This window comes from Moschus berezovskii, chromosome 16, assembly GCF_049115385.1.
Source record: "Moschus berezovskii isolate FMDL1 chromosome 16, NW_MosBer_1.0, whole genome shotgun sequence".
NCBI lineage: Eukaryota > Metazoa > Chordata > Mammalia > Artiodactyla > Moschidae > Moschus > Moschus berezovskii.
Genome location: NC_142475.1, coordinates 83698782 through 83712153, shown reverse-complemented (window position 1 = coordinate 83712153; position 13372 = coordinate 83698782). Strand labels below are relative to the sequence as shown.

Below are 13372 nucleotides of genomic sequence, written 5' to 3'. Positions count from 1 at the left end.
TATTTGGAAGTTGTAACGTTGCTCAAATTTGGGCTTTATAACTAATGCTTATTATTAATTTATGTATTTAATGAGACAACTTCTTTTTACAAACACAAAAACCACAATGTGTATGTTTTTCTGTGTGTGAAATATAAACATTTAGCATCATCTTTCGGAGAAGGCAATGGCACCCCACTCCAGTACTCTTGCCTGGAAAATCCCATGGACAGAGGAGTCTGGTAGGCTGCAGTCCATGGGGTCGCTAAGGGTTGGACACGACTGACCGACTTCACTTTCACTTTTCACTTTCATGCATTGGAGAAGGAAATGGCAACCCACTCCAGTGTTCTTGCCTGGAGAATCCCAGGGACGGGGGAGCCTGGTGGGCTGCTGTCTATGGGGTCGCACAGAGTCGGACACGACTGAAGTGACTTAGCAGCAGCAGCAGCATCTTTTAAGTTTTATTTTTTCTAGGGCTTGTTTCACATCCTTGTTTCTTAGACTGTAAATCAGAGGGTTTAACATTGGAATCACTAGAGTATAAAACAATGAAGTCATTTTGTCTTGATCTAGAGAGTAGGATGAACTCGGCCTGAAATACATAAAGAGAATAGTTCCCTGGAAAATTGCCACTGCAGTTAGATGGGAGGTGCAGGTAGAGAATGCTTTGAACCTCCCCTCTACAGAGTGAATCTTCAAGACTGAAAGGATGATATAAAAATAAGAGACAAGAACGCCTGAAATGGTACTCAGTTCAATGAAGCCAAAAACAAGGAATAATGCCAACTCATTGACCTGTATATCAGAGCAGGAAAGGAGGAAAAGTGGAGGTAAATCACAGAAGAAATGGTTAATCTCATTTGACCCACAGAAGCATAAGCGGAATGCTAATGTCGTGTGTATCAGAGCATCTGCCATCCCCACCAGGTAAACCCCAGCCACGAGCAGGGAGCACACCCGGCTGGACATGCTGACCGCATAGAGCAAGGGGCTGCTGATGGCCTTGTACCGGTCATAGGCCATCACGGCCAGCAGGAGACACTCAGAATCGGCAAAGGTACAGAAGACCAAGAATTGCAGGGCACAGCCATGGAAAGAGATTGATTTGTTCTTGGCAAATAGGTCCACCAGCATCTTGGGGCCAATGGCTGTGGAATAGCAGAGGTCACAGAAGGAGAGGTGGCTGAGGAAAAAGTACATGGGTGTGTGCAGCTGGGGACCCATCCTAATCAGGGTTATCATTCCAAGGTTTGCCAGAAGATTGATGAGATAAACAAGGAGAACCATGGTAAATAGGGTCACTTTGTTCACAGTGTTATTAGTAATTCCCAAGAAAATGAATTCATTCAGGGAGGAGCAATTGTCTCTGTCCATCCTTCTTTGTTCTTGTCTATGCTCTTAGAAAAATATTAAAGAAAATAAATAACAAAAATACATGGATAGGTAACACTTCTGCACATCTGCAAAATATCATAAGACAGAACACATTTCTTTCTATAATTGTGTTTTTGTATTCAGAAAAGCATCCAGTCATGTGCCCAATCTTTAAAGAGGCAAAGCTATCTATTGGGGCTTCTCTGTTGGTTCAGACAATAAAGAATCTGCCTGCAACATGGGAGACCCAGGTTTGATCCCAAAGTCAGGAAGATTCCTTGGAGAAGGGAATGGCTACTCATTCCAGTATTCTTGCCTGAAGAATTCCATGGACAGAGGAGCCTGGTGGGCTACAGTTTCTGGGGTCACAAAAAGTCCAACATGACTGAGTGACTAACATTTCTTCAGCCATCTATTACCCAATAACAAAAATCACCTAGAATAGACTGTTGAAAAACTGAACCAAATCTATTATGTCATTTATGAGGCATGTTACTTCCTACAAGGTCATGTTGGAGTCTGACTTTTTTATCTCAATGGATACATTTGAATTAATTTACCTCTCTTTTCCTCTTCAAAATAATATGAAACAAGATTCTAATGTATTAGAAATGTTGAACTGTAAGACAGGACTAAGGATTCTCTACACTTGAAAGTATTCACATGGAAACAAAATGGGATTACAGTTTTAATGTTTCTCACTACATGATTGGTTTAAGAATATTTGTATTAATTCCTGAAATAATGATCATGTCACTGACTAATAATAATGATCACTATTTTGTTACTGGCTTTATGTTGTGTTTAATAGTGAGACATCTAAGTATTATCAACCTTTATTCCTAGTAATTTATTATTGATTTGTCACAATACTCATTACCCCTTTGCAGAGATAATTGTCAAAAATCAAGTCGCTTGATGAGTGAAAGAAAAGATCTAAAAGGAATTGAAAACAATATAACGCATTTGCATCAGTTTGGATTTTAAATTGGCTATAACATTATACAATGGAAACAAGATGAAAGACAATAACTCCTTCTGAGACACACACATGCCCTCTCTTGTGTGTGTGTCTGCGTGTGTCATGTGTGACATGCCTGTCTGTTTTAATTGCAGTGAAATTGCTGTACAGTGTTGTGTTGCTTTCTGTCACCCAGCAAAGCAACTCAGCCACAGTTATAAATATATCACCCCCCTCTTGACTTGCATATGTTTTTGATGTATATGAGAATAGAATGCATTTAATGAACTTCTTCCTTAAGCCTAAATAGATATGACATTTTTTCACATAAGAATTAATTTGCAAGTTTTTATTTTTACTGTAGTAGTTGTATTATTTTTTAAACAAAATGAAACAAACCTTCAATTCATGCATACACTTATCCAATGATAAAAGGAGTAAAAGATTTTTTGTGAGCCAACAAGAAAATAAAATCATTAAGAAGTTATACCGTGGTTATAACAAGTTCAGGAAGATGGTTCCCAATCAGAGAAATCAATATTGTTTCTGGCAAATAAATGCAGAGTTAATTTAATTGAGTAAGTAGGCATAAACGTTTCACTTACAAATACATTTTTTTCTTTCTCAAAAAGTTATTTCGTCTTATATTCTTTAAGATAGGACCTGGAAACCTACCGGAAATGAGCAGGTCTTGGGTAGCTAAATGATAATAAGCAGATGGTCTTTTATTTTACCAGGCATATGGGGACTTAAATCCCTGAGTTACTGCCCCTAGGTTCTGATGTTAGCAAACACTTCATTAATTATGTTTCTGCTTCTGTGCATTCCCCTGTGAATTCAGAAACAACTTTGCAAAGGCCAAGTTTTGAAGCTTCTCTATTGCTACCAAATTGATCTACGGTAGAAGAAAATAACAATTTGTTTGTATGGAGTGCTTCAGTTACCCTGAGACTATCTCCTCCTTGTCCAGTCAAAGAGGAAACCCGATGAAACTCAGAAAGATCCTCCCCCCATCATTTTCAGCTCCTTTGGATTGGTCGTTGTGTCTTTGAAACAGTCTCCTTCACTCCATTATTTAGGAATATTGCTACACTTTGACCGTATTTTCTTCTTTTATTGAAATATGAGGCATATACAATAAAGTTGATCTTTCTTATATAAGTATGCAGTTCTTGTTTTTATTGTTTTTTATTATGCTTTCAAGATTGTTCAGTTATCTCCAGTACCTAAATTCAGAATATTTTCATCACTTCAATAAGAAGCCCTCACCTGCTACCTGTCAGATAGCTTCTCCTTCCTTAGCCCATGCTGCTGCTGCTGCTGCTAAGTCGCTTCAGTCGTGTCCGACTCTGTGCGACCCCATAGACAGCAGCCCACCAGGCTCCTCCGTCCCTGGGATTCTCCAGCTGGGATTCTCCAGGCAAGAACACTGGAGTGGGTTGCCATTTCCTTCTCCAATGCGTGAAAGTGAAAAGTGAAAGTGAGGTCACTCAGTCGTGTCCGACTGAGTGACCCCATGGACTGCAGCCTACCAGGCTCCTCCATCCATGGGATTTTCTAGGCAAGAGTACTGGAGTGGCTTGTCATTGCCTTCTCCGTCCTTAGCCCATAGCAACCACTAATTCTATGCGGTTTCCTATTATGGATGTCTCAAACAAACAGAATCATGTGACACCTTTTTTTTCTAATATGTTTTGTTCCTTTGCTTATTTTATTTTCCTGTCAGCCTTCTTTCCTTGAAGATAATGTTTTCAAGTTGCATCCATGTTGCTCCACTTATCAGTATTTTGTTTCATCATTTTGGGACAATAATATTTCAAAGATACAATACACTTTGTAGATTCCCTCTTCAGCTAAGTGACTATCAGGTTTTTTCTACTTTTTATCTATTATGAATAATGATGCTATAACACTAGTAACAATGTTACCTTTCAAGGTAGCTTTCATCACCACACATTGTCTTATTCTCATCCTACCACATTTCTTACAAGCATTTCATTGACTTTATGACTCCCTCACATTTCTTAAATAATGTACTTTTTTCTTTCTGAATTACATCTTATTTATATAAGAATATTTATATTACATTTAAGACCTCAGGAATAAAATCAATGATTTTTTTTCATTTCCTAAATTTTCTACTGCAAGAATTTGAAAAGGTAATACTATCTAAATATTTATTTACTATTAAGTATAATACTAATACTTCTGTCTATTAAAGTCGCTCAGTCGTGTCCGACTCTTTGTGACCCGGTGGACTGTAGCCTACCAGGCTCCTCTGTTTGTGGGATTCTCCAGGCAAGAGTACTGGAGTGGGTTGCCATTTCCTTCTCCAGGGATCCTCCCAACCCAGGGATCAAACCTGGGTCTCCCGAATTGGAGGCAGACGCTTTAACCTCTGAGCCACCAGGGAAGCCCATTAAAGTGGAGGCTGAGGAACAAAAAATAAGAATGTAACTGTTCAGAATTTTCTACTGATAAAGTTCATATATGCAAAGATGACTCATTTAAAAAATTTTACACAAATGATTTTTCTAAATAAACAGAGTTCATAAATTTTTTTAAGTAATTTGTTTGCTACTATCCACATTCATTCTATGAGACAGAAGTCTCAATATTGAGACTCCAACCAACTCTGGGAGCTTGCTCAAACTCATGTCCATTGAGTCAGAGACTTTGGTGCCCAAGAAAATAAAGTCTGTCACTGTTTCCATTGATTCCCCATCTATTTGCCCTGAAGTGATGGGACCAGATGACATCATCTACTCAATGGACATGAGTTTGAGTAAGCTCTGGGAGTTGGTGATGGGCAGGGAAGCCTGGCATCCTGCAGTCCATGGGGTTGCAAACAGTCGGACATGACTAAGCATCTGAACTGAACTGACCTGACTTGGTGATACCATCCAACCATCTCATTCTCTGTCATCCCCTTCTCCTCTGGCTTTCAATCATTCCTAGCATCAGGGTCTTTTCCAATGACAATCATAGTCATTGCACACTCATTTTCCAATGAGTCATAGTCTTGGTATCTTTGGAAGTAGCCCAATCATACCAGATACAAAGATCTTAGAGCAAACTTTGAGTATGAAGTCCCTTGGACTGCAGTGAGAGCAAAGCAGTCAATCCTAAAGGAAATCAGTCCTGAATATTCATTGCAAGGACTGATGCTAAAGATGAAACTCCAATCCTTTGGCCACCTGATGCGAAGAACTGACTCTTTATAAAAGACCCTGATGCTGGGAAAGGTTGAATGCAAGATGAGAAGGGGATGCCAGAGGATGAGCTGGTTGGATGATGACCCAATGGACATGAGTTTGAGCAAACTCTGGGAGATAATGAAGGACAGGGAGGCCTGGTATGCTGCAGTCGATGGGGTCACAAAGGGTTGGACATGACTAAGTGACTGAACAACAACAAATCCTCCATTATAAATATGCACTGCATCTTCTTTATCCATTCATCTGTTAACAGACATTTAGGTTACTTCTATGTCTTGGCTGTTGTAAACAGCACTGCAGTGAACATTGGGGTACACATATCCTTTCAAACTACAGTTTTCTCTGAATATATGCCCTGGGTTGGGATGGTTGGATCATGTGTTAGTTCCATTTCTAAGTTTTTAAGGGAACTTCATACTGTTCTCCATAGTGGCTGTACCAGTTTACATTCCCACAACAGTGTAGGAGTTTTTTTCTATTCTCCGCACCCTCTCCTGACATGCCTGTTGAGAAATCTGTATGCAGGTCAGGAAGCAACTGGACATGGAACAACAGACTGGTTCCAAATAGGAAAAGGAGTATGTCAGGGCTGTATATTGTCACCCTGCTTATTTAACTTATATGCAGAGTACATCATGCGAAATGTTGGGATGGATGAAGCACAGGCTGGAATCAAGATTGCCAGGAAAAATAATAATAACCTCAGATATGCAGATGACACTACCCTTATGGCAGAAAATGAAGAAAAACTAAAAAGCCTTTTGATGAAAGTGAAAGAGGAGAGTGAAAAAGTTGGCTCAAAGCTCAACATTCAGGAAACAAAGATCATGGCATCTGGTCCCATCACTTCATGGCAAATAGATGGAGAAACAGTAGAAACAGTGGCTGACTTTATTTTTTTAGGCTCCAAAATCACTACAGATGGTGACTGCAGCCATGAAATTAAAAGTTTCCTTGGAAGAAAACTTATGACCAACCTAGAGAACATATTAAAAAGCAGAGACATTACTTTGCCAACAAAGATCCGTCTAGTCAAGGCTATGGTTTTTCTAGTAGTCATGTACAGATGTGAGAGTTGGATTATAAAGAAAGCTGAACACCAAAGAATAGATGCTTTTGAACTGTGGTGTTGGAGAAGACTCTTGAGAGTCCCTTGGACTGCAAGGAGATCCAACCAGTCCATCCTAGAGGAGATCAGTCCTGGGTGTTCACTGGAAGGACTGATGTTGAAGCTGAAACTCCAATACTTTGGCCACCTCATGCGACGAGCTGACTCATTTGAAAAGACCCTGATGCTGGGAAAGATTGAAGACAGGAGGAGAAGGGGATGACAGAGGATGAGATGGTTGGATGGCATCACCGACACAATGGACATGGGTTATGTGGACTCCGGGAGTTAGTGATGGACAGGGAAGCCTGGCATGCTGCAGTTCATTGGGTTGTAGAGTCAGACATGACTGAGCGACTGAACTGAACTGATAGTCATTAATATAGAAAATGCAGTGTGTATCATAGAATATAAAGGACCTAAATGCTCAAAGGTCTCTCAGTAAATATACAATAAATCTTAGTGTAATTGAAATAATATTTGAAGGAAAGAATTAACCATAATATCTGACAAAACTGCAAAATTCTGGAAGTATTTAGCAAAGAGGAAGTGCTATATACAAGTTGTATATACACAATGAAGATGCTGTGTTTTGCAATGGTAGTATTTTTAAAGATTACACTTTATTACAAATATTTATTTACTCCTTTAAAGTATTTGAAACGATTTCATTTCCCTTGGATCATGAATACAATTTTACAAAAGCAACAGACATATGTATGTGTGTCTATATATTTATAGTACACCCTTTAAAACCACCTTTCATTTTCCAGTTTTTCAGGGCCTGTTTCACATATTTGTTCTGGCTATATAACAGAGGATTTAACATGGGAATCACAAAGGTGTAGAACAATTAGGTCATTTGTCTTGATCTGGAGAGTAGGAAGTATTTGTCCTGAAATTCAAGAAAAGTACAGTTCCCTAGAGAATTATCACAACATTGAAATGATAGGTGCGGGTGGAGAAAGCTTTGAACTTCCCCTAAGTAGAGTGGATCTTCAAGATTGATAGGATGATATAACAATAAGAGAAAAGGACTCCTGAAATGGTACTCATGTCAATAAAACCAAAAAGAGTGAATAATGCCAACTCATTGACCTGTATATCAGAGCGGAAAAGGAGGGAAAGTGGAGGTAAATCACAGAAGAAATGGTTAATCTCATTTGACCCACAGAAACATAAGTGGAATGCTAATGTTGTGTGTATTAGAGCATCTGTCATCCCCATCATGTAAACCCCAGCCACGAGTAGGGAGCACACCTGGCTGGACATGCTGACCGCATAGAGCAAGGGGCTGCTGACGGCCTTGTACCGGTCATAGGCCATCACGGCCAGCAGGAGACACTCAGAATCGGCAAAGATAGAGAAGACCAAGAATTGCAGGGCACAGCCATGGAAAGAGATTGATTTGTTCTTGGCAAATAGGTCCATGATCATGGGGTGAATTGCAGTGGAATAGCAGAGGTCACAGAATGAGAGGTGACCAAGGAAAAAGTACACGGGTGTGTGCAGCTGGAGACCCATCTTAATCAGGATTATCATTCCAAGATTTGCCAAGTGGCCAATGAGATAAACAATCAGAACCATGGTAAATATGGTCACTTTGTCCTCAGTGTTATCAGTAATTCCCAAGAAAATGAATCCAGTCATGGAGGAGCAATTCCCTCCATCCATTTTTCTTTGTTCTTGTCTAAGCTTTCAGAAAATGATCAAGAAAAGGACACATGGATGTGTAACACTTCTGCACATCTGCAATGTATCATGATAGAACACAATTCTATATGCAATTGTCTTTATATTCAGAAAATTATACATTCATGCACCCACTCTTGAAAAAGGCATAATTGTTATTACTCAGTAAAAACAAATACCTGGTATAGAAAGTTGAGAAAATGAACCAAATCTAAATGTAATTTGTGAGGCTTGTTACTTTCTACAAGCTTGTCTCTGAGCCTTTCTTTCTTTACTTCAGAGAATATATTTGATGAATTTACCTGTCTTCTCCTCTTCAAAATAATGTGGATGAGACTCTAATGTTAGAGATACCTGGCTGTAAGTGGCAGGACCAAGCATTTTCTGTGAATATTCATGTGGATACAAAACAAGATAACAATTTTAATATTTCTCAAAACCATGATTGTTTTAAGAGCATCTGCATCAGTTCCAGAAATAATGAGCATATCATGGATTGATCATAATAAAATAATTATGTTTCTGGTTTTGGTTTATGTTATGTTCAGTATTTGGTGAGACATTAAGCAAGGATTAATGAGCAGTTCTCTGGATGTGTATTTTTGTTTTGTCATAATATTAATTACCTTTCTGTGGGAATTGTCTGGTGCCAAAGAAAGAATCTCTTTACTGATGGAAGGGAAACATTTCTACAAACTTATTTAACACATATATTTTTATCTCTTGAGCTACCCTGTAACTCAGCTGGTAAAGAATCAGCCTGCAATACAGGAGACCCTGGTTTGATTCCTGTGCCAGGAAGATCCCTGGAGAATGGGTAGACTACCCACTCCAATATTCTTGCACTTCCCTGGTGGCTCAGATGGTAAAGAATCTACCTGCAATGTGGGAGACCTGGGTTCAATCCCTGGGTTGGGAAAATCCCCTGGAGAAAAGAACAGCTACCCACTCTGGTGAAATATAAAAAAGACTTTTTCTTTATAAAATGGAAATGAGATGAGTGATAATAAATGCTGTGGGCTTCCCTCATAGCTCAGCTAGTAAAGAATCTGCCTGCAATAAGGGAGACCTGGGTTTGATCCCTGGGTTGGGAATGAGCTCTTGGAGAAGGAAATAGCTACCCACTCCAGTATTATAGCCTGGAGAATTCCATGGACTGTATGGGGTCACAAAGAGTCAGACACAATTGAGTGACTTTCACTTTCAATTGTTTCTGAAATATATAGACTTACCTACACTGTGTTTGCATGCATTTATATGTGTGTCACGTGTTTGCATGTGTGTGTGTCCTGGATAATATCTGAAAATTGGAATGTGAGTGATGTGTATACTTTATAGACCTAAAGAATATGACATATTGTTCACATGAAGTTCAGTTTTTCACAGGTTGTTATTTGTAGTATGGAACCTCAACTACTTTTGAAATAAAGCAACAAGAACCTTCAAACTAACGTTCATACTTGGTTGTTGTTGTTTAGTCACTAAGTCATGTTCAACACTTTAGCGACCCCCTGGACTGTAGCCCACCAGGCTCCTCTGTCCATGGGATGCTGTATGGTACAATACCGTCTGACCATGGTCAGCATGAAGAATAATAGAATTCAGCCCAGTTATTTAACCTGGGCCATTTTGAGGTAGTGGTTATACAGCAAACAAAAACTGAAGCAGTGTGAATAGAATATAAGCAGAGGAGGAAAATGTTTTGTTGATTATTAATTATCCCTGTTACATAACTTTATGAAATCATTTTTAATGTTTTATATTATTATGTAATGCTATGTATTATTATGTAATATAGATAGATGTTAGATTTATAGATGAAGTGAAGAAAATATTTGCAAAACATTTTTGCAACAAAGAATTTGTAGCTAGACTGTACAAAAATGTTTATAAATAATAAAAACACAACCCAATTAAAAATAGGGACATGATTTGAACAGATACCTCACCGATAGATATATAAATGGCAATTAAATAATGATATAATAAATAATAATGATGAAAATAATAATAAACCGCAAAAACATAAGTTATAGAAATATATTTTGCAATTATACACGTCCTTTTATGTCCAGGCTTCAAGTGAATGTTCTCTGTGTTGTTTCCCAATGTCACATCAGTTGACCGGCTATTGAAGACACAGGTTATACACTTAGTAGCTCATTGTGTTTCTGATAGCAGAGAAGGATGTTCCATACTTTCAGTAATACTTTCACACATAAAAATAAAAGACAGGGAGAAAAACAAACACTTTGCAATTAACCTTTAGTCTACAAGATGCCACTTAGAAAAGGTTTTCAAATTAATTTGGATTAGATTAGGTATAGAAGGTTCTTGACTTGCTATTGGACAGCACTTAAGAAAAGGTATTTGATTTGGTATTATTGCTTTCCTAGCACCCCTGCCATCTTGTTGCACTTTTATGTATTTTAATTGATTAAAGAAATATATGTGTTTAAGATCTATCAAGTGTTTAAAATGATTCAGGCATGATTCTCAGCATTTAGTCAAACATGCAACAGTCATTGATGTAGGTACTATACTCTCCTCATTTTACAGCTCATACAATTGAGACAGAAAAATTAAGTAACTTGATCAAAGTGCAATTGACTAGTTGGGTACAAGAGATAGCACAGAAACCAAAGGAATCTGGCTTCTTCCCTAATTCAGCAATTTCGTAAATGCAATCTTGATATTCTACACATGAAAACACACACAGACACAATCTCTGAGGTTCTTACTATATCTTTTAAGACAACCTAATACAAACTGTTCTAGAATTAACTCCCAGCTCCTAATGGTTGGACGTGACAGACTTTATTTTCTTGGGCTCCAAAATCACTGCAGATGGTGACTGCAGCCATGAAATTAAAAGACACTTGCTCCATGGAGGAAAAGGTATGACAAACCTAGACAGCATATTAAAAAGCAGAGACATTACTTTAGCAACAAAGGTCTGTCGAGTCAAAGCTATAGTTTTTCCAGGAGTCATGTATGGATGTGAAAGATGGACCATAAAGAAAGCTGAGTACCAAAGAATTGATGCTTTTGAACTGTCATGCTGGAGAAGACTCTTGAGAATCCCTTGAGCTGTAAGAAGATCAAACCAGTCAATAATAAAGGAATATTCATTGGAAGGACTGATGCTGAAGCTGAAGCTCCAATACTCTGGTCACCTGATGTGAAGAACTGACTCATTGGAAAAGACCCCATAGCTGGGAAAGATTGAAGGCAGGAGGAGAAGGAGACAACAGAGGATGAGATGGTTGGATGGCATCATCAACTCGATGGACATAAGTTTGAACAAGCTCCGGGAGTTGGTGATGGACAGGGAAGCCTGGCGTACTGCAGTCCATGGGGTTGCAAAGAGTCAGACATGACTGAGTGGCTGAACTGAACTGAATAGTTGGAAAGCTATCCAACTATTAGTTTGCAGCAATTTTGAAACTTTTAAATGTTTCCTTTATCTGGGGGCTATGAAATGTGTTTGGCTCTGTGAAAACAAATGTTTGATAAAATGCTTGTGTGAGAAATTGTGTATGTGCTGGCAAGGTTGTTGCAGGTTCTTAGCTACAGTTTGTCCCAGGCATTGCAGGGGTAAAGAATCCACCTGTCAATGCAGGATAAGCAAGAGATACAGGTTCCATCCCTGGGTAGGGAAGTTCCCTGGAGGAGAAAATGGCAACCCATTCCAGTATTCTTGTCTGGATAATTACAAGGACAAAAGAGCCTGGCAGGTTATAGTACATGGGGTCGCAAAGAGTTGGACAAGACTGAGCATACATCCAACTAGAGTTTGTAATCAGGGATTTAGATGAATCCTGGAACCTTATATCTCAGGAGGAATTTATCTTTGGTTTTAAGACTTTTTTAGCAGCGTCTTTTACGTCTTTGTTTCTCAAACTATAAATCAAGGGATTCAGCACTGGGATGATGATGGTGTAGAACACTGAGATGGTTTTATCAGTGTTGGGAGAATACAGGTAGCTGGGTCGTGAGTAAATGAAGAGCAGAGTTCCCTGGTAGATGGCCACGGATGTCAGGTGAGAAGCACACGTAGAGAAGGTTTTCTTCCTCCCGCTGGAAGAACGGATCTTTAACACTGAGAGGAGAATGTAAAAGTAGGAGACGGTGATGACGATGAAGCAGACAATTTCCACTGAGCTGCCATATGTGGAAAGAAGCCACTCATTAAGTGATGTGTCTGTGCACGATAACTTAAGCAGGGGAGGGAGGTCACAGAAAAAATGATTAATGACATTTTTATCACAGTATTTCAGAATAAACGCAAAGGATGTGTGCACCAGGGAACTCATATTGCCTCCAAAGTATGACAAGACGATCAACCATATGCAGATGCCCCGAGACATCACAGCCGTGTACAGTAAAGGGTTACAGATGGCGACATAGCGGTCATACGCCATGGCAGCCAAGATAAAGGATTCGGTATCTGCAAAAGCACAGAAGAAATAGAACTGCAGTGCACAGCCGTGATAGGAAATTGACTTGTTCTGAGAGACGAAGTTGACAAGCATTTTGGGAACGATGACTGAAGAATAGCAAAGGTCTACAAAGGATAGGTTACTAAGGAAAAAATACATGGGCGTTTGAAGGTGCGGATCAACCCTAATTAACATCATCAATCCGATGTTCCCCATTAAAATCATAGAGTACAAAGTCAGAAACAGGAGAAACAGGACAATCTGCAGTTCAGGGCGAGTTGGAAACCCTAACAGAATAAACTCAGTCACCAAGGTATAGTTTCCATCTAAAAAGTCCATATTTTGTGTTATTTTCTTCTTCTGAGAATTCTAACATCCTAAGATGCTATGTTGACAGAGAAAAAAATAGATATAAGGTTATTTTATTGTTTCAACAAACAAACAAGCAATCAAGTCAAGAGTCCCAGACCAAATCTCCTTCCAAATATAAATTCTGAGAAACATATTTCAGAATTTAGTGGCTTTATCTCATGGTTGATAGTTTTATTTTATTTGTTTGATTAATAGCTAGTTCTTCTACTGGACAGATGTGTAC

The 13372-nt window shown here is 38.9% G+C and overlaps 2 protein-coding genes and 1 pseudogene across 2 annotated transcripts; all 3 read right to left on the bottom strand.

Annotated features, from left to right (window-relative positions):
* Positions 1 to 414: 414 nt before the first annotated feature.
* Positions 415 to 1368, bottom strand: LOC129560178 (olfactory receptor 5W2-like). Its single transcript, XM_055432115.2, has one exon. The coding sequence runs from the start codon at positions 1354 to 1356 to the stop codon at positions 415 to 417; it is 942 nt and encodes a 313-aa protein (XP_055288090.2). The 5' UTR covers positions 1357 to 1368.
* Positions 1369 to 7370: 6002 nt separating this feature from the next.
* Positions 7371 to 8317, bottom strand: LOC129560278 (olfactory receptor 5W2-like; annotated as a pseudogene).
* A 3854-nt stretch (positions 8318 to 12171) lies between these two features.
* On the bottom strand, positions 12172 to 13116 carry LOC129560503 (olfactory receptor-like protein OLF1). Its single transcript, XM_055432663.2, has one exon. It carries the CDS (start codon positions 13114 to 13116, stop codon positions 12172 to 12174), a length of 945 nt encoding a protein of 314 aa, XP_055288638.2.
* Positions 13117 to 13372: the final 256 nt, after the last annotated feature.